Below are 20,312 nucleotides of genomic sequence, written 5' to 3'. Positions count from 1 at the left end.
GAGTGCTATTAATTTATTTCAAAGTTTGATCCTGGCAAAAAACCCAAACTCCACAACTGTACTTACTCCAAGCATGAGTAAGTACAAGCTCACTCCATGAGCCAAACTAATCCATGATCTAATGCTGATGACATACGTGGATTCAGTCCAGAGACAAATGTAGCTTGAAGTTGTTTTGAAATGGAACATGCTTTCAAATCTCCAAACAGCAATAATCTTTGTTTAAAGTTGGGGGGGTTTATACTCTTAGGGCAGAGATAATCGTATGTGATTGCTGTCTATGCAAAGAAATAGTATCTAGTAATCTTTCTAAATAACAAAAATACGTGCTGCATATGAGTAGTTCCTGGTATCTTTTTCTTTCTATGCTCTATGTTCAAGTTCCCCTCCTTTTCTGGTGTGTCCTAAAAGGCAAAGATAGTCTAATACACAGTATTTTCCATTAAAAAAAAAAAGAAAAAGTTATACTTTTTCAAATATAATTTACTATACAAGTCGTAGCAGAACAACATTGCTGTGGTCTAGTTCTCTGTAATGCACAACTTGCTCTGATAAACCAGTAAATGTCATGTTAAGCCTGGTTAAGAGAGGCTTACAGTCAAGTTCCACGCTAAGCTTTATTTATCAGAGGTTGGAGCATTTTACATCCTGGCCCTGTACCACCAATATTACTGGTATAACAACTGGACCATAAGTGACTGCTAAAAAATGGAATCTAAAGAAAATCGGCGTGATCGTTCAAAAAGTGATTAGAAAAGGTTTATCAACAGGTCTGACTGACGTTACCCAGTTTAGCTTCTTTTTTTTTTTCAAACCATTGCATTCAGCAAAGTTTATACCTCTGAAAAAAAGAAAAAAAAATACAGTACATGCCAACATAAATTTAATTCTGTATCAAGACCTGTAGAGGTCTTGATAGCTGCCCTGGATTACATAAATAAATTTCACTGTGTTCTTTGCATTTGGTCTAGCTCTTTTCATTGCTGGAAGCATTTGCTGCAGTAGCTTGGCATTATTGCAATGTAAGGAGGTCACTTAAGGAGTGTCACTGATCTCCCTGCCATGTCTGGTTGTGTGACTAAAGGAAGCAGATGTATGTGTCTCTGGAATGATCCAATTTGATACTGAGTTATAGCAATCCTGCATCAGTCAGCATTGTGTCTCTGATATGTAGGCTCAATAATGCATAAGAAGCATATGTTAGATGACATTCTGTGCAAGAAGGTGAAGGACTTGTAAAATTTAGCAGTGGAACAGGATGTGCTTCTGAGGAATCAGGTCAATGCTTGACTATAAAGTATGTATAGGTGACTACTGTCAGTCCTTTAAGACGTAATGTTTTGCCATAAACAAGATGACATTTTTGGAAGCTATTCTGACTCATATTCAAAGGCTGAGGGCAAATAAGTGTAGTGAAGGCATAAGAAATCATCATTCAGAGAAAAGAGGAAAGGAAATAAAATCATATAGGCTGCAAGGAAATTCTAGAGTTAACCTCATCCAACCTTCTACTCAAAGGAGGGACAACGTAGATTAGGTTGCGCAGGGACTATGTGTACAGTCAAGTTTTGAGTATCTCCAAGACAGGAGATTCCATCAACTGTCTGGGCACTTCTTCCAGCCTTTGATTGTGGTGGATTCTTTTTTTTTTTTTCCTTCTTACATTTACATGGAATATCCCATATTCCAACTTATAGAATCATAGAATGGTTAGGGTTGGAAGGGACCTCAAAGATCATCTAGTTCCAACCCCTCCCACTACACCAGGTTGCCCAAAGCCTCATCCAACCTGGCCTTGAACACTTCCAGGGATGGGGCATCTGCAGTTTAAATCCATTGCGCCTTGTACTATCACTACATGCCCTTGTAAAAAGTCCCTCTCCAGCTTTCCTGTAGGCCCCCTTTAAGTACTGGAAGGCTGCATCATTGCTGTTATCTTCATGAGGTTCCCTTCATCCCATTTCTCCAGCCTTCGACAGCCCTGCTCTCCCCCTTGGGATCCCTCCTTTGGGATCATCTTCAAACTCGCTGAAAGTGCACTCTATCCCATCATCCAATACGATTGGTCAGGTATAATTCGTTCTTAGTCTGGAAACAGCTCTTCAACCTTCCCAGGAACACATAATGAGGCTGACTGGCCTGCAGTTCCCAGGATCCTTCTCTTGTCCTTCTTGAAGATGGGTGCATTTACCTTTTTCCAGTCATGAAGAACCTCCCCTGATCTCCATGACCTCTAAAGGTGATAGAGAGCAGCCGTGCAACAGCTTTAGCTTGCTCCCTTGGTGCTCTTGGAAGGGTTCTGTCTGGTCCCATGGACTTGTAAATGCCCAACCAGTAAGACTAAGGATATCTGCTATGGTTGATTTTCAGAGACTGATGTTTTAATTACTTTAGCCTTTTAGAACAGTCAGTATAAACATCTTGCACTGTGAAGAAAACCTTCCAAGTGAAAACATCAAAACAGCAGACGATTGTGAATTAACTCAGCTAAAGTTTGTTCCTGAAAATTTGTATTACTACTTCTTACAGTACAGTAAGCTCAGAGAGAGGTATTACAGATGTGATGATACTTGGAGAAAAAGGATTTTGCTGAACTGTTTCCTGGAAAGCAAGTGAACTGCCAGACAATTTCAATTGTCCTTTAGCAAAGATTTTACAATCTGATTCATTTTTATTATGAATTGAAATTCTTTTTGCAGAGGTAAACACCTATTTAGCTAGCCTGAATTATCAAGTGGTTCCAATGTGAGGCTCGAAAAGAGGTGCAAAAGGAATATTATGTTACTTCTACGCTTTCTCCTTTACAGTGCAGTCATGCTTTGAATGGTCTGGAGAGCAAAGCTGCTGACTGAGATAGAAACTGCAGAAATGGCTTATTTCACCCAGAACTCAGCACTTCCAGCCTAAACTCTGAATATGTATACATTTACTTTACATTCCTTTATTTTCTGAGGGTTAACTTTAGCAATTCTGTATTCTGAGAACATTTCACTAGAGTTTGGGGAAGCACTCCCTTTTCTTGGATTTGTTTTTGTTTTAATCACATCTTTTGCCATGGCTCAGCTTTTCAGTGAAAACACTGGCTACTTAAAGTTTGTCATTTCTTTTTCTTGCAGCTCTCCTCTCTATCTGGGCAGCATTGCCAACTTCTCCCTTTCAAAAGACAGAATGAGACCTGAAGACTGAGAAACAGAGAAGCAATTGTAGCAGAGATAAAACTATTTTTAATATTCCTCATTGGTTTCATCACCCTATGGTTGGTGCATGCTCTGAATGTGCCTTATCCCTGCCCTCCAGTCAGGTGGAAAGGCTCCTGATGGTCTAACTTGAAAGCAGAAAATGTTAGGAACAACATGATTCTCAGAAGACCAAATTGTTTTGCGATCTTAACGCTAAGGTGATGATTAAAGAAGTGATCTTACATCTGACCTCACCTGAAGAGACAGAGGAAAAAAGGTACAAATCCCACACTGAGGCACAGTTGAACTCTGAGGCAAACCTCCTATTTCGTCTATAATCCAGCTTTCATGTGTTACATTTCTCCTACCAAACCATTTCTCTTCCTCGCTGCCGGCTCAAACTCCTCTTCATACTCTTCCCAATTCCTCTACAGCCCATTTCCCTGTCTAATGCCCTTGGCCTCTAGTCACACACACGAACTCTACTACCATGCACAACCAACAGAAGAGTGTGTCCGTGGTCCAGCACTCACGTTCCCTAGATCTACGTCACAAGAAGTTGCATGGAATTAGAAAAAATATGGTCACTTGCTGTGAAAGGCTGATCTAGAAAGGACTCCTTGACTTGAAGCACACTGGTCTGTTATTTGTGAAATATGATTACATCTTTCGTCTTGTTACTCAGTGACAACTGACTGCTCAAGGCTGGCACTCAGTTGTAATTATTTCCCCGGTGAAAACACAGCAACACGCTCTCACGTATCTGCACGTAGCATCTGTAACACATCATAACACATCAGCCTTCAGCAAACAGCTATTCCTTTTGTGGTTTCTGTTTTTTTTTTTGTTTTGTTTTGTTTTGTTTTGTTTTTCTATTCCTTTTGTGGCTTTTGTTTATATTTTCCTAAATTAGCTTTACAAATTAGTAGGGAACATTTCTCCAAAGAAAAATAAGAGTTAGAGAGCATCAATGTGCCTACAGGTTACACTGAATGTTTCACAAGACACTAAAATAACTCGTCCTCAAGGTCTGCTAACAAAGTGGCTGCCCTGCTGCATCCCTTGTGGCACACAGAGGTTTTAATTTACCTATCTGGCCAATTCGTTTTAGAGAATTAAGCATCTAGGAACTTCTTGAGAGCCATGTCCACAAAGCTGCCAGGTACCAGCTGAAATAACTGTCAGTAAAGTCACCTCTGAGAGAGCAGAAGCGCTCAGTTAAGAGCATTAATGTACTAATAAGTATGAAAGGAGCTCCACTCAGTGGCAAGAGCATGTATTTCCAACTATGACATCCAATATAACACGAGAAGAAAGGAGTCTTTGGAAATGTAAATCTGTATACTGAACACCCTCTACTTAATTCAGTCTCTGCGTGATTTGTTTTAATCAAAGCTCTAGAATCAGGACCTTTCACTGGGATAGCTTTATTCATCGTCAGCAACATTTCTGAGAAAATTCAACCACTGGCTGCGGAAAGATGTTCTTTAATCAAGCAGACACTCTGAATCAGAATCATAGAATCATAGAAGAATGGTTTGGGTTGGAAGTGACCTCAAAGATCATCTAGCTCCAACCCCCCTGCCATGGGCAGGGACACCCTCCACTACACCAGGTTGCCCAAAGCCTCATCCAACCTGGCCTTGAACACTTCCAGGGATGGGGGATCCATGACTTCTCTGGACAACCTGTTCCAGTACCTCACCACCCTCATAGTGAAAAATTTTTTCCTTATATCTAATCTAAATCTCCCCTCTTTCAATTTAAAGCCATTGCCCCTTGTCCTATCTCTACATGCCCTCATAAAAAGCCCCTCTCCATCTTTCCTGTAGCCCCTTTAAGTACTGGAAGGCTGCAATAAGATCACCCTCGAGCCTTCTCTTCTCCAGGCTGAATGGCCCCAACTCTCTCTGCTAAATAGAAGAAATGTTAAATAGAAGAAAGTCTTGCCCAGATGCTTTATAACCTATGACTGGCATACTTCTTATTCTGTGCAGTAATGGGATGAATTACTCCGTATCATTACAAGGCTCTGATTACTTCCTCACAAGTTGGGTTTGAAGAATATTTATTTAACACTACAAGACAGTTATTTGGACAATAAATAGACAAATATGAAACTTTGAATAAAAAAAAATTAATGACATTTCTTTTCTTTGTAACATTATTGGAATCTGATACATAATCACCTTGACTGAACCAGTAAAACTCAGTATTAACTCAATATTTTTATTTTAAGCTTGCTAGGCTTTCATTTGCAAGTAACTACTTTTTTCATCTCTCCTTTTTCTTGTACCTTCTCTAGACTTCCCTGAAAAACAGGCCTGTTTCACAGTTCCTAGCTTCTCTAACAATCTCTGTATTAAAAGTAGTCTAGCCTGCGGGCATTGAATTAGTGGAAATCGGACATTCTCAAACTGTGGGGAATAAACATATTTAAATGGAGATGCTACTAGGGAGCTAAAAGAAGGGCACCGGCAGGGAAAACGCCAGAGGAATTGCAGCCAGGGCCAAGGGCTCTCAGGCTCCAACAGAGGAAAAGAGCAACACTGAACACGAGCAGAGGAAGCGCATCCAATAGAAATGACCACATCAGGACGTTGCTCCTCAGCAAGAACTCCCTGACAATGCTGGATCGGTTCAGCATCCCGTTTTGCTCCTGTTCTGTGTCTATTTGGCCACTTCTCTTCTCATCCTTGCTCTTGCTTCTCTTTGAAACGCTTCTTCCTGAGTGCACTTCTCCTTCCACTTGCTCCACGGCAAAGTGTTTCTCCTTCCCCAACCACGAACATGCTTCATGGTAGTATTTCTCCTCCCCAGGCTCAGTATAAGAAATGCTGCATTAGAAATTTCTAGTTGGAGCGGGACTTGAGGCGCAGAACGTACCCTGGAATGCAGCAGGAAAAACATCTGAGACCACTGCTGAACAAATCGGCTGACTGAGTTATCCTGAGTGAGGCCCAAGACAAACTTGGAAGACTTTCGATTACAATGTCTTGGTATGAAAGGTTTAAAAAATGTAGATAGCTTTATTTTCCGTATTATTTCTACACGTCCTTAGTCGCGTTTCCCAAAGATAATAAGGTCCCCCCTGCTTGGCCGAATTGCACTTTCAGAAGTCATATCCTCTGCATCACTGCTCAATCCAGATTCTAAGGGCTGAATTCCTACACTTCTTGTCCAGCCAAGTGGCTGTACCATTACTGTGCACTGGAATCAAAGCATCCTCAGTGCAGAAGGCAAAAATAAGTTAGTTTCTGGAAGCCACTGTGTGGTACAGAGCAGGGGAGCCAGCGGGGAAGCACCAACTTCTAACTGGGAATCAATCAAATCCTTACTGCTGGAAGTGGATACGGGTGCCGCGCAGGATCAGTGCTCGTGCAATCATCTACATGCTTACACTAAGTCCATCTACCAGCAGAGTTGTGATTTTTATAAAACTGGGCAGCAGCTGGTAACAGTCAATCCACAGGTTTCTACCCAGTACAATTATTTTCCTCGGGATGAAACACAGTAGCTAGCAGCATGATGCCTAAAGTCTGCTTAGCTCCCGCAGTAGGTATCAAAGTCCCCTTTTAAGGATCTGGCTTTAGTGACACCCATCACGTTCCTCACTGGAATTTTTGTGTTCCTGCAGTGTAGGAAAAACTTAATTCGTAACATACACTATAATTTTGCTGAGCCTAGTGGGATTTTTAACATTAGACTTCATAGGTTTTACATCTCCATGTTTTTTTCTCCTCTTCTGATTTTCAGCTATTTACTGGAAAATTGGAAATACTTTTGCCTTTGCCTGCCTGTTACAGATTTTGTGTCTTCCTAAGTGGATGTCATATTGCTGCTTTGTGCAGGTGGAAAAATCACGCTCCAATTTAACAGAAGATAAAATCAATCAAAGCTATGAAATCATTAAAAATAGACATCCTTAAACACAATACTCCCTTTCTTTCCCTTCCTCAATACTGAATTTTAAGTAGGTAATTTAAATTCAATATAAAATTTTTATTTTTTAGTGACACTTAGGTTTTTTTTTTCTACTCAAAAAGTTGATAACATCAGTTACCAGAACAGTTTTTAACAATGTAAACCCAAGCAGCATTTCTAGACACAATCCTACGTTTACATTAGGTTTTGAAAAATGTAAATGTAAAAGTAATAAGTATTTTGTTTAGTCTTGTTTTAAATAAAAGCTTAGATAACGGACCTCTATCTACCTTTCCCTCTAGTTTCTGCTCCATTCCCTGTAAATGTACTTTTTGATGTGCAATGCCTCTACTGAGAATCAAAACAGATACACAGGTAGGAATGAAGGGAAAAAATGACAAGGAATAGGACAAACAGAGAACATACACATAAGGTTTAGAAAACTAACACACCATGACATTTTGGAAACACTGCTATAATATAAAGTATAATAAAATTGCATTTGACTTTTGCACTCTGAACTTTTACCACTCTACTGAATAAAAATATTTTATACATTAAGCTCTCCAAGTATTCCTAAGGATAGAATAAAATACAGAAAATTCCTCAGTCACAGTTTTATCAAGAGAAACACACATTTAGGGAATTTTATTTAAATACTACTTTTAATGCTAATTTAAAAGCTTTCAGAGATGCATTGGAATTCGCCACGATTATAATGTGTAGTTTGAGACTCGATAGATTCAGCTGCAGGCTGCCAAAGCACAGGGAGAGGCTGGTACCACTGCTTGGAAAAAAGTCCCGAAAACCTCAAAGATACTGAAAAGGCCTCTGTGGTAGTCTGTGGCTGTGCGTAGAAAAACTGGAAATGTCAGTTACAGCAGTAGTATGCGTGAAAATGAAACTACAAAATCATTGGGGGCAACTTTTGGGAACTCTGGGATGATAAAGGAAATACGAGAAGGTTGGAAACTGAAATACAGTGCCTATGCTTTGAAGAGAAGCTGTGGAAGCCTGAAGTTTAACTTCAGCTCTCTGTTATTGATTTAAATGCTTTTCCAAGTGGCAAGACTTGAAAAAGTAGATGAGGAACTGCCAATCGTCCTGATTTTTTAGCCTGCTGAAAGTGGAGAAACTCCCCTTTCCTAATTTTTAAGTGAAGCTGCTGACACCTTCAAAAGCCATCTTTGGACGCTTCTGAGGGGAAGCCTGGACACCACCATCAGCCCGGCTCCCTCGTCTTCCATGCAAACCCGGGTGGGTGCCGCTAGCGTCCCGAAATCCCTGCGTGCCCTTCAGCCTGTGCTCCCGCCGCATTCCCATCTGGAATTTGGCTCCTGCGGCGAGCCGCGAGCTAGGCCTGCAGGAAAACACCCGCGTCCTTTCCGCAGGGTTAACGCGGTGCTGGTTTAGGAGCCCCAACAGCGCAGGGCACGGCGGGCGGCGGCACAGGGAGCGAACCGGGAAGGAGACGGGATGGCGGGGCGGGCGCGGCGCTTTTCCCGAAAGGCAAGTGCCAGGCTCGGGCGTTCGGGACCGCTGCGGCAGAGCCCCTCGGCACAACGACGGAGGCCCGGACGCCATCCCGGGATCAGCAGAGCGCTCCCTCTCCGGCCGCCGGGATGAGGGAAGAGGGCGCCATTATCCCGCGCCTGGCAGCGCTTCCGCCCGCCGCCTGACGTGATTCCGCCTCGGCGCGCTGCCGTGCCGCCGCTTCCTCCCTCGCCGCCGCCGTCCGTGTTTCCTGCCCGGCTGAGGAAGAGGAGGAGGAGGAGGGGGTGCGGGACACACTCGTGTCCGTTCCCCAGCTCCGCGCGCCCCGCTGCCGCCCCGCGCCCCCTCCGCCCTCACCCGCCGCCGCCGCGCCCGCAGCCGCCGCCATGGCCATGAGGCAGACGCCGCTGACGTGCTCCGGGCACACGCGGCCCGTGGTGGACTTGGCCTTCAGCGGCGTCACCCCCTACGGCTACTTCCTCATCAGCGCCTGCAAGGGTGAGCGGGGCCCCTCGTTTGAGTCCGCCCGGGGGGCACGGCTCGTCCCCGGGGCGGCCGGTGGTGAGGGCCGGGCCGCGCCGCGCCTCCGCCCCGTAGGCCGCGCGTCGCGGTCCCGAGGCGGGGAGGGAGGTTCGGGGTGCTCCCGGGTGGAATTAGGAGCTGCCGGCTGGCTTTGGCGGCGGTGAATTGTCGGGAGTGACAAAGGTGGTGCGTGGTTCGCAGCCAGGCCGGGGGGGGGGGGGGGGGGGGGGCAGCCTCGGGAAGGTTCGTTTCTAAAGCCGCCCGTTCCTCCGCCTGTGCACGGAGGCTGTGGGTTTCCAAGGGAGCTCCCGTTTCACCAGCTGCCCTGCTGGACGTGGAATGAGGGTGTCCTCCTGCTTTCCCATGAGAACTCTCGTTGTGTGAATAGCGTTTCCCCTTCGTACATGTGTATGTTCACGAGTTTAAAAGGGCATCGCTTTCTGCTTTGGAGTGCTTCCAGTTCAGCTCTGCGTCTTCTCGTGTGAAAAACTTTTTGGTAGCTTGCCACGAAAAATAATCACAAGAAGAGCTTTCTATTTTGTTTTTACAACATCTCTGTATACGCTTGAAACGTACCTGTTTGCAAACACCAGACTTGTTTCTGAGTACTGCTAGTCTGAAAGTATTGTTCCAAAGTAAAAAACCAAACCTGTCCTGCCTGAAGAAAACTTGAGTAAAAAGAAAACCTAAATGAAATGTTCCTTTCTGTCTCCCTTCTGCCTTAACACAAACCTAAAGAAAACTTTTATCTCATTTGGAGTGGTGTTTTGATGTCTATACAGTTTTAGATGCGTGCAGCAAGTACAGCTGCATATCTAAGCTCTTCAGCTAAACTCTCTTACAAAGAATAACTTCATAAAGTGTGTGGTATTTCCACACGCTGGTGCAAGGGAATCTTTTTTTTGAAACAGCTTCATTTTTTTTATCACATTACCTGAGTGTTGGTTTTGTTTTTGCAAAGATGGTAAGCCTATGCTGCGTCAGGGCGACACAGGAGACTGGATTGGCACGTTTCTGGGTCATAAAGGTGCTGTTTGGGGTGCCACTTTGAACACAGATGCCACTAAAGCAGCTACAGCAGCAGCAGATTTTACAGCGTAAGTGATTAACTGCCTTTGAAGTCTGTGTTTTGGCTTTATTCTGTAGTGCTCCTTGGTGACATATAGCTGTAGTAAATTACTGATTCGTTTGTTTCTCTTAGGTAGTTGTTAGCTTATTTATGGCTAGCCAAATTAAAACCTAGATTTTTAAGTTCTTGAAAGCAGGTACAGTTAATTCCATATGATGAACAACTATGATTACTTCTCGATAAATACACTTAATTACCTTACTGTTCTGCTAGAATAACAATTCTGTGCAGCTCTAATCTCTGGCACTGTAGTTACAGCAGAGTTGAAAGAGTGATTTTTATTTTGCTTTCTCCAGGTAGCCTCTTTTTATTACAAGAAAACTCTTGTGAAAATTCTAATGAGTTATTTCTTTGATGTTTCTTGTTGTTTATTCGTGCTGTTAGCGGCATATATTGCCAAGTTGAATCCAGTTGGTAGAGGGCAACCTCTATTAAATTGCAGAGAACGACGGCCTTTGTCTTAAAACTAAAATGCTATTTGGTCTCCATTAACTTGAAGAAAAGAATAAAGGAAAATGGTGGGATAGCAAAAAAAAAAAAGTTTCAGTTAAAGCACATAGAGTATTCTCATTGACTATCTGGGTTATAACCTACAAGAATGTAGCATTTACGATAAAATGTTGTGTTATTGTCAGAAAAGATTGCTTACAAGCTTATCTGACTGCTCAAGTTAATTTGTCCTGGTGCTACTAAAATACAAATGTTTTCTCTTGCTGTTTAGCAAAGTGTGGGATGCTGTGTCAGGCGACGAACTAATCACATTGGCTCACAAACACATTGTCAAAAGTGTGGATTTTACACAGGTAGGAAAAACGTTTATACTTTATTCGCCAGGGAAGTAAGCTCTTGAGTCTGTTTTGCTGTTAGTTACTTTTCTACTTTTTACGTGTGTATCCTAGGCAAATAATTGAGCATACCACTTCTGGTTTTTAGGATGATAACTTAAATGTACTAAGTGTGTTAGAGGCTGTCTGAGAGAAAGAACTGTTATTTTAAGACTCACAGATGCAGGCTGGTATTTTGATTCGAAATAGAGTTGACCCTTTATAACTTCTGTTTCAGGATAGCAATTATCTGTTAACAGGTGGACAAGATAAACTGTTGCGTATCTACGACTTGAGCAAGCCAGAAGCAGGTGAGTCTGCTTTTACAACTGATTCTGGCTTTTTGGAGTTAACAGAAGGTTAACAAAATCTCTTAATTTCAGGACTTTTGTTTATGAATCACAAAAGATTCTATAACCTTTTGCTATAGTAAGATAATTTGTATAGTTTAAGTTTATGCTTTTACAAGTGAATTAAAGTTTACCTATAGTGGACTTAAAGGATAGCATGTTTCAGTTCAACACAGACTCATTAGGAATAGGTCTAATTAAAATTTAGTCATTTGAAAAAGACTCCACCTATTTAAGTGTGTTTAAATTCATGTAGCTACTTAACTACTTTTGATTGATACGAAGCTAGAGAACCTCGATGTTAAACTAGAAAAGCTTTTTAAATTTAGACAGCCAGATACCCAGTTTACATTTATCCTGTTCCTGGAATAAGATCTAGAAATGAAGTCATAAGTGCTTGGAGTAATTTTACAGTTTCTAGTAAATGGAAATCCATATAGCTAAAGAAAGCTCCCAGACTGCTGCGTGACATCATTTAATTTCCTTACGTGTATTAAAATATCTGGCTTTATTTTAAGAACCCGACGTTATCAGTGGACATACTTCTGGCATTAAAAAGGCTTTATGGAGCAGTGATGACAAACAGATCCTGTCAGCTGATGATAAAACTGTCCGGTAAGAAAAAGTAACTTTCGGGTTTCTGAGAAGCTTGCTTGTATTTGTTGTCATAATCTGTGTGAGAAGATAGTTGTGTAAACGACGTAAGGTAACACGGGATATTTGATCCTAGATTGTTAGAGTTGCATGCCTAATGCAGTTCTCTTCAGCTCAGACATAACTTCTGCAATAATTCTGATTTAACCCATAAATGTGTCCTCTCGGATAAGAAGAGGTGGTCTTTGAGAACTGCATAGTAGAATAGATTTATGCCTTTCATAATCCTAGAGAAGATGAATTTATGGACGAGGCCTTGTGAACACACATTGTGCTGAGGTATTGCTGCCTTGCTTTCTGCAGTCCACCCTTGAAAGATGAGCAAGGCATGGACTAGCCAGGGACTGGGATAAAAGACTCGGAAGAGTGTGTGGAAAGAGTACACTGTCACTAGACGTAGCCCTCTTTCTCTGCCATGCTGATAACTTGAGTAGGCTTCAGTGTGTTTATAAGATCATAAAATCATGGAATGGTTTGCGTTGGAAGTGACCTTAAAGATCATCTAGTTCCAACTCCCCTGCCATGGGCAGGGACACCCTCCACCAGACCAGGTTGCTCAAAGCCTCGTCCAGCCTGGCCTTGAACACTTCCAGGGATGGGGCATCCAGAACTTCTCTGGGCAACTTATTCCAGTGCCTCACCTCCCTCATAGTAAAGAACTTAGTCCTTATATCTAATCTAAATCTGCCCTCTTTCAATTAAAGCCATTGCCCCTTGTCCTATCACTACATACTCTTGTAAGAAGTCCCTCTCCGGCTTTCCTGTAGGCCCCCTTTAGGTACTGGAAGGCTGCTAGAAGGTCTCGCCGGAGCCTTCTCTTCTCCAGGCTGAACAGTCCCAACTCTCTCAGCCTGTCTTCATAGCAGAGGTGCTCCAGCCCTCGGATCATCTTCGTGGCCCTCCTCTGGACCCGCTCCAGCAGCTCCATGTCCTTGTATTGGGGCCCCAGAGCTGAACACAGTATTCCAGGTGGGGTCTCACGAGAGCGGAGTAGAGGGGCAGAATCACTTCCCTCGACCTGCTGGCCACGCTGCTTTGGATGCAGCCCAGGACACGGTTGGCTTTCTGGGCTGCCAGCGCACATCACTGGTTCATGTTGAGCTTCTCATCGACCAACACCCTCAAGTTCTTTTCCTCAGGGCTGCTCTCAATCCATTCTCCACCCAGCCTTATTTGTGCTTGGGATTGCCCCGACCGACGTGCAGGACCTTGCACTTGGCCTTGTTGAACTTCATAAGACAGCTCATCCAGTTACAGTCAGGTGTTTTGTTTACTTTATGCCCAGCTGGTAGGAGATGTGCTGAAAGTGAGACAAACCTGGCTGCTGGGGAGGTGAATTGACAAAGGTCCTTCCTCATACTAAGCTGTCCAGAAAAGATGGGCGGTGTGCCTCTCTGCTTCCTCAGCTTGCTGGCTGATATGACCACTGGTGTCATCTCATGCCTAGCTGTTTCACCATTCTTACGTTTATGGCACAAAGAGAGAAACAGAGTTGTCCTTTCTGCTTTGTGGAAGGGATGGGATGGTGAATTCATTGGTGCCATTTCCCTGTAGTCTCCGTTTCAGCCCCAGTTCTTATCGCTTTTGGTGCTGAAGATAGGCAGGAGCCCAGTCTTGTATAAACGTTTTTCACTGAATTGTAGAAATGGAAATGCAGCAGTCAGCTGATGAACAAAGATTCTTGTCATAGCAAAACAGTTTCATTTCTTTTCTCTTTAGATAGCTCTTGCACCCCTAGATAGAAAACTGTTATCTTAAATGAATCTCTGTTCTTTGTATAAATTGGCATTAGTATTTCTCTGCCTTGTGAGGTAAAAAGGTAGAATGGAATCTTCAAGCCTTGCTTCTAGAAAGCTCTGTTCAGAAGACTTTTAACAAGGATTTTAATCTCTAAGAAGATTCTTGAGTAGTTAAATATTACGTGTACCATTTAATGTTGTTGCATTGTGCTTCAAAAGTAGCAGTATTTTAAAGTGAGCGTGTCTTCGTTCTCACCTAGGCAAAGTTTTAAGATAAGGATGCCACTGACAATCCCAAGTACCTGTGGAATCAAACCATGTTCTTTGTTAGGTGGCTCTTTTGATCCAAATCTTGCCACGGATGGGAGGCGAAAATTGTTTGATTTGCTGAAGTAATCTGAGAGTCTTTTTTTCCCTTTTTGTTTCCTCTTAAGCCTCTGGGACCGGAGTACCATGACGGAAGTGAAGGCGCTAAACGTTGCGATGTCAGTCAGCAGCATGGAGTATGTTCCAGAAGGACAGATCCTCGTGATAACCTACGGGAAGACAATTGCCTTCCATAGTGCAGAAACGTGAGTTCAAACCACGGGATTTCCACAGGTTGAGTCACGGGCTTGGTTGTGGGCGAAAACTGTCTGTCACATGGCCAAAATCACCAGGTGGTCAGAACTGGCATTAGAGGACATCTTGTCAGAGGTAGAGTGTGAAGCTGTTGCCCTTTTCTAAAATAGGGAGCCCTCACTGTGCACAAGATGCCAGACTGTAAAGGTTTGGTGCCGTTTTCATATATCACGCTAATTGTGATTGTGGTTTAATAAGTTTCAGCCAGGTTTCACTTCAGTGCTTTTCAGAGAAACGATTATTTATACATCCCCATGGTCTTTTAAGAAAGCAAGTCATGCACTTGAACATATTCCAGAAAGTAGTTCTGAACGCGAGCCTTTCGTCTTGCTTATTCCAAACTCGTTTCTAATTCGATGAGCAAGTATTAAAACTTGTTTCAGAAACCGTGTGTGGGTGTCTTCTGTTTTTCTTAAAAGCAGTTGGGATTAGTAGAATCACAGTTTCTTTGCTCTGAGTGGGTTTTTTTTTTCTAAATGAACTTCTTTAACAAACTTTTCCTCCTCAGTCTAGAGCAGATTAAATCATTTGAAGCACCTGCTACAATCAACTCTGCATCACTTCACCCCGCGAAAGAATGTTTGGTTGCAGGTGGTGAAGATTTTAAACTCTATAAATATGACTATAATACAGGAGAAGAATTAGGTATGTTTGTCTTCTGTAATCAAAAATGAGCTCTGAAATGGGTATTAGATTAATGAAATAATGACTACTAAATGAAACTGTTGTACTCAAATAAGGTCTTAGCATAGCATGCTGTGCAAGAGGATGAAGAGGTGTGTTATCAGTTAAGCATTTTTTCCTGTCTCAGTATATCAGTTAATCTTCTAAAACTAATTAAAGCCTTCATTAAACAGTGCTTTGCACCTATTTTTAAAAAAAATTTGTATTGCTGCAATAGCAAGCTGTATGTTTACTTGAATGTCATACTGTAGCATTCATTAGATAATGTCTAATGAGTTGCAGCTCTTTGTTTTTATGAAAAATGTGGTATGTTTGTGTTCTTGTTAATGTTGGCCAAATAGATGTTAAAAAAAAGTATATTTCAAAGTTTATCTGTTGATCCTGTCCTTGTTTAAAATTGCATTTATGTGGTGTGGGTGGTTGAAGGAACAGAGCGTGTGTGCTCCATGCTACTGGCTTGCTTTGTTGTTTTGTCCTGAATAAATAAGCATTTTTTTTTTTCAGTTAATAAAACTTCAATATGTTACCTAAATTTGAGATCACTGAGATACTAATAGCAGCTTTGTTTCGCACCAGAAGTTAAATACTGAGAAAGTGCTGCCCATCAGTACTTTTGTCATCTTCTGATCAGTTTTTACTAATTTCAGTTGTTGACTGAAACTTGAAATTAAATGGTCTCGATGTGTTCTTCTGTAGAATCTTACAAAGGACACTTCGGTCCAATTCACTGTGTGAGGTTTAGCCCTGATGGAGAGTTATATGCAAGTGGCTCCGAGGACGGTACGCTGAGGCTGTGGCAGACAACAGTAGGGAAAACCTATGGTCTTTGGAAGTGTGTCGTTCCTGGTAAGTTTGTGCTTGTTCCTGGTGGAACTTGACTGCTTCATGTGCACTTGTTAAGGAATATCTGCCATAAGTGGGAGGCATCACCTGAACAGTAACTGTGCTGTCTCCTGACAGTCTCTATATCCACCTAATTTTTTTAAATTTAAGGATTTACTTTTGTAGCTGTCATTTAAGCAATTAACTTCAAACCCGTAAGCTTATTGAATAGAGACCCTTTGTGGATAGTTAAGCAAATAGCCTGATGTATTTTTGTCTTAAGAAATAAGTGTTACTACTTTTATATAAGAATCTCTAGAAAGAAGTGTGAATGACAGATTTATTTTATATTGTACTTTGGTTCTGTAAATCTGGGGAGGAGGGGGGAAGCAATGTCCATTAATGGAATTGCTTACTCAACTCTTTCTCTTCAGTGGAAAATTTTTTTTTTTTCTCTTAAGGTGGGTGGTGGGAGCTAAAGGTATTGACAGTTTTTTCTTCTTCCTCTCTACAGAAGAGGAGAACGCAGAAGCAGCAAAAGCAAGGACCACCCTTCCAGGAACTGCAGAGGAGGAAATAGGTAATGCACTGAACTGCCAGCTGCATAGAGTCATAGAATGGTTTGGGTTGGAAGGGACCTCAAAGATCATCTAGTTCCAATCCCCTGCCATGGGCAGGGAAACCCTCCACCAGGTTGCCCAAAGCCTCATTCAACCTGGTCTTGCATCTCAGCTAAGTGGTAAAAGATCAGTTGAGATGGTAGCATTCTTTGCATTCTTTAGTATGGAAGGGGAAGTTTTCCCCTGGAGTACCTTCTGGCATTTTTCACTCTTCTCCAAAGATCTTTGAATGCGTTTTCCTGAAGATGACCACGTGGTAAGTGTCAGACTAGTGACTAGAGCTGTGCAGACCAAACAGATGGCATTGAACAGTTAGATCGGATTAAATGGGAAAACGAACTGAACTGGTCTTTAAGCAATCCCTGCAACATTTCTTTGGTTTATTTATCTAAGGTGAAGTTAAACAATACTCTTTTTTTATTTCATTGCAGAAGATCTTGCCCCTGAAAACTCGGATTCAGTGTACAGCTCAACTCCTGAAGTTAAGGCCTGATTATTGCAACTGTTAGGCAGCACGTGGACACACGAGACTGAATCAAGTGAACGGTGATGAACAGCAGCCTCCCAGAGTGCACGCTCTGCGTAAGGCAACGGTGGGCAGTAATTGGTGAGGATGCGGTGGAACTGGCTAGGTGTTGTCTGTGAGAGAACTGAGTATCCTAAAAAAAAAAAAAAAAGACACGTAGTAGAGTTTTGCTGTCTCTTCAGCATAACTGCCTACTGTCTTTTGAAAGAAGTGTGCAAGCCAAGATCCAGTCTCTGCAATTTGTTAGACTCATTGTAGTGTTTTCTTTATTACGGAGAAGAGATACAATGGCTTTTACTCTTTTTTTTTTTTTCTTGAATGTTGGAAAATTCGGCTTCAGTTGAAAAGAAAGGATTATGTACTAAATGTGTTTGGTTCGGGTTTTGTTTCATTGTACGCTGCTCCTGAAAGTTTAACTGTTTTCAGTTGTCTAAATAAAATGCCTCTCAAAACTCATATCTTCCTGGTGAGCCTTGGGTTCGTGGAATGGAAAAGTCACCAAGTTAATTACGTAATCCTTTCTAGGATCTTTGTTTCGTGCTGTGCAGAGGGAAAGCATTAGGAATGTCTTAGTGTTGGTACGGAAGGTGGCAAGTTCTTTGATCTGTAAGCTTTGTATCTTTTCATTCTTTAAAGTTGGAATGTAAACGTTGAGTGTCTCAAGTCAAAACCAGTGAAAACTAAATTAAACATGCTGCCTGAAATATTTGGGTGCACGTGAAAATCTCAGAGGTTGGCTATGAATCTGTACAAAGCTTGGGTTTAGTCCTCCAGACTGGATAAAAAAGTTACTCTTTCAAGGTTAAAAATCGTATTTTCTTCATTAAAGGAAATATTGCCATCCTTTCACTTGTCACTTCCTTCAATGTTATGCTGAAAGGTTTACATAATGCACTCTGTATGGAAAGGAGGAAAGTTACACAAAGGTGTATTTATTCATACACATTTTCATTTTTTCCTATTCACACTTGTCCTTACTGTTCTTTTGGATTTTTTCCCAGGACTACAGTAGTGCTATCATCTTAGAAAACTGAAGCTTAACATTTGAAAATGGGTATGAATTGAAACATGGGCAATTGTCTGAACATAAGAAAATACTTTTCTGTTGTGAAGGGCAGTCAAACGCTGGAACAGGTCAGCTGGAGGGACCGTAAAGTTTCTGTTTGTGAAGATGTTTAAAACCCAACTGGATGCGGCCCTGAGGAACCTTCTGTAGCTGGGCCTGCTTCAGCCAGGTGGTTGGAATTGGGTGGCTGACAGAGGTCCCTTCCAGCTTTACCTGTTGGGGGTGGGGGAGTAAGAAGGAAGACAAAGAATGATACCATCAATTATGGTTTCTTAGTGCAATAATAGTCTTAGGATATGTATTTCACAGACTTTATCCCAAAATTAGTTTTGCAGTTATCTGCTTGAACTTTACTCTAAACCCCAGTGACTTGCAACCCTCTGATTTCCAGCTAATTGTTTCAGCCTTATTAAATCTGTTAAGGTTTGTGAGATCTCCAAATCTAGTGCTGTTCATTTCTCAAGCTGAAGGGGGTGTTTTCAACAAGAAACTCAAAAACTTCTTGCAGGCTGTGGTGTTCGTCCCGTACTTCAAGTAGGCTGTGTAGTGCTCCACAGAGACGTCTGGAATGGCGTCCTTGGATTTCAGAGCTGTGCCCCTTTGCTGCTTTACGTGATGCAGGATGGAAAAAAAGCCAAGGCCGTGAAGTTGCCCGTAGCTTTGTTACCAGGTGTCCGTTTCCCAAGTGTTACTAGGAAGTTACACGGCTGGGAAGCTTCTGGAGCCCGTTGTGTACGTGTGACACTGGTTTCCACTTCAAGATGCAACTGGAAGAAATCGGAAGTTGCCTGGCCTCGTTACCAGGACAGCAACTCGGGTGCTGGTTATCCCTAAAGAACGGAATATTCCAGTAATTCCCGTCCCAAGGCGACTGCGGCCTCGCCCAGCGGAGGGGCGGGGGCCCGCCTGGGGCTCGCCGGTAGCGCCGGCTGCGGCGCGGCGCGCTCGGTACCACCGCCATGGAGGCGGGGGAGGCCGGCGCAGACCCGCCCGCCGCCCCGGCGCTTCCTGCCCGCGCGGGGCGGGACCGGCAGGGCCGGGGCCTGCCCTTCCCGCCGGGGGGCGGAGAGCAGCCGGCAGCGGGGCCATGGCGGGGCGGAACCCGGGCACCGACCTGGGTAAGAGGCGGCCGCCCGCGGGGAGGGCCGGGGCACCTCCGGCGAGAGGGTTCTCCGAGGCGGCGAACCGGGGAGCGCCGCTCGGGCAGGGCTGTCTGCCCGGGGAGCGCCGGGGAGCGGGAGCAGGGCGCTCCCGGCGGCGGGGCCGGCGTTCCGCCTGCCGGGCCAGCGCCTCTCCGCCCCCGCGGCGGACCCGGAAAACCTCCCGCGTTTTCCCGGTGGTGCTGCAGGTCAGGAGCTGCAGGAGCTCCCAGCTCCAGGAGCTGGAGTTTGCCCGTGGCGTGTGGCCGCGGCTCGGGAGGCTCCGAGCGGGGCGGCAGCTGCCGGGATGGCAAAACAAGGCTGCGCCCGCTCGCCTCTGCCTGCACCTTGGTGGTGCTGGCTGGGTAACCCCCCCAAAAAGGTTCCAAACACTTCTTAGCAGTCGGATTCCGATTTATGTACTCGAGACTTTACTCCCGTTCTCCTCCTGGCTTGCTCTCTGAGGACCAGTACGGGTTTTGCAGGTGCTCTCCAGGCCCGAAGGGTGGCTGTGCCTCGGGTGAGGCAGAGAGCTGCCCGAAAGGGTTTCTCCGCCGTTTCCCAGCTGGAGCTCCTCTTCCGCTGGTTGCTGGGAGCGGGGAAGGAGAAATGTCTGCAGCTTTCTCACTTCTCCACCCAGCAAACCCCAGCTGGGGCGGTGGAATGAATTGAAGTGATCAGCCTTCCTATGGTCTGCCTCTAAGGTGCCATAATTCGGTCAATACGAATAGACATTTAAGTGGAGGAGGTGCAGTGGTGGTGTCATGGAAGGTGGGAAGCAAAGGACAGCTGGTGTGGAACAGGGAGATCTCAAATTCAGCATCAGCAGAGCTGAGGAGGTGCAGCGGTGGTGTCATGGAAGGTGGGAAGCAAAGGACAGCTGGTGTGGAACAGGGAGATCTCAAATTCAGCATCAGCAGAGCTGAGGAGGCCCCACTGTGCGGTGTCACGGGGCCGTGCTCCTATCTCTGGCACAAGCATGGGCGTTTTTACGGAGCAGATGTGGAGCTGAAACGATC

At 43.8% G+C, this 20,312-nt stretch overlaps 2 protein-coding genes across 4 annotated transcripts in view; both read left to right on the top strand.

Moving 5' to 3' along the window:
* Nucleotides 1-8,983: 8,983 nt before the first annotated feature.
* STRAP (serine/threonine kinase receptor associated protein) lies at nucleotides 8,984-17,544 on the top strand. 2 transcript variants are annotated; one of them, XM_086610600.1, is made up of 10 exons: nucleotides 8,984-9,095; nucleotides 10,081-10,216; nucleotides 10,970-11,051; nucleotides 11,311-11,383; nucleotides 11,941-12,037; nucleotides 14,250-14,387; nucleotides 14,945-15,081; nucleotides 15,817-15,966; nucleotides 16,457-16,522; nucleotides 16,994-17,544. In XM_086610600.1, exons 1-10 carry the CDS (start codon nucleotides 8,984-8,986, stop codon nucleotides 17,053-17,055), a joined length of 1,053 nt encoding a protein of 350 aa, XP_086466726.1. In that variant the 3' UTR covers nucleotides 17,056-17,544. The 2 variants fall into 2 exon arrangements, with proteins under 2 accessions (XP_086466726.1, XP_086466727.1); XM_086610601.1 differs by having other exon boundaries at nucleotides 16,988-17,544.
* Nucleotides 17,545-19,241: 1,697 nt separating this feature from the next.
* DERA (deoxyribose-phosphate aldolase) overlaps nucleotides 19,242-20,312 on the top strand; it is a 53,687-nt gene continuing 52,616 nt past the window's right edge. For both annotated transcript variants that reach the window (XM_086610599.1, XM_086610598.1), the window contains exon 1: nucleotides 19,242-19,272. In XM_086610599.1, the coding sequence (XP_086466725.1) occupies nucleotides 19,242-19,272 (31 nt within the window). The remainder of the gene's footprint in view (nucleotides 19,273-20,312) is intronic.

The sequence above is a fragment of the Tauraco erythrolophus genome, chromosome 4, assembly GCF_009769465.1.
Source record: "Tauraco erythrolophus isolate bTauEry1 chromosome 4, bTauEry1.pri, whole genome shotgun sequence".
In the NCBI taxonomy this organism is placed as follows: Eukaryota; Metazoa; Chordata; class Aves; order Musophagiformes; family Musophagidae; genus Tauraco; species Tauraco erythrolophus.
Note: the sequence above shows the minus strand (reverse complement) of the source record. Positions and strands in the feature narration are given on the sequence as shown.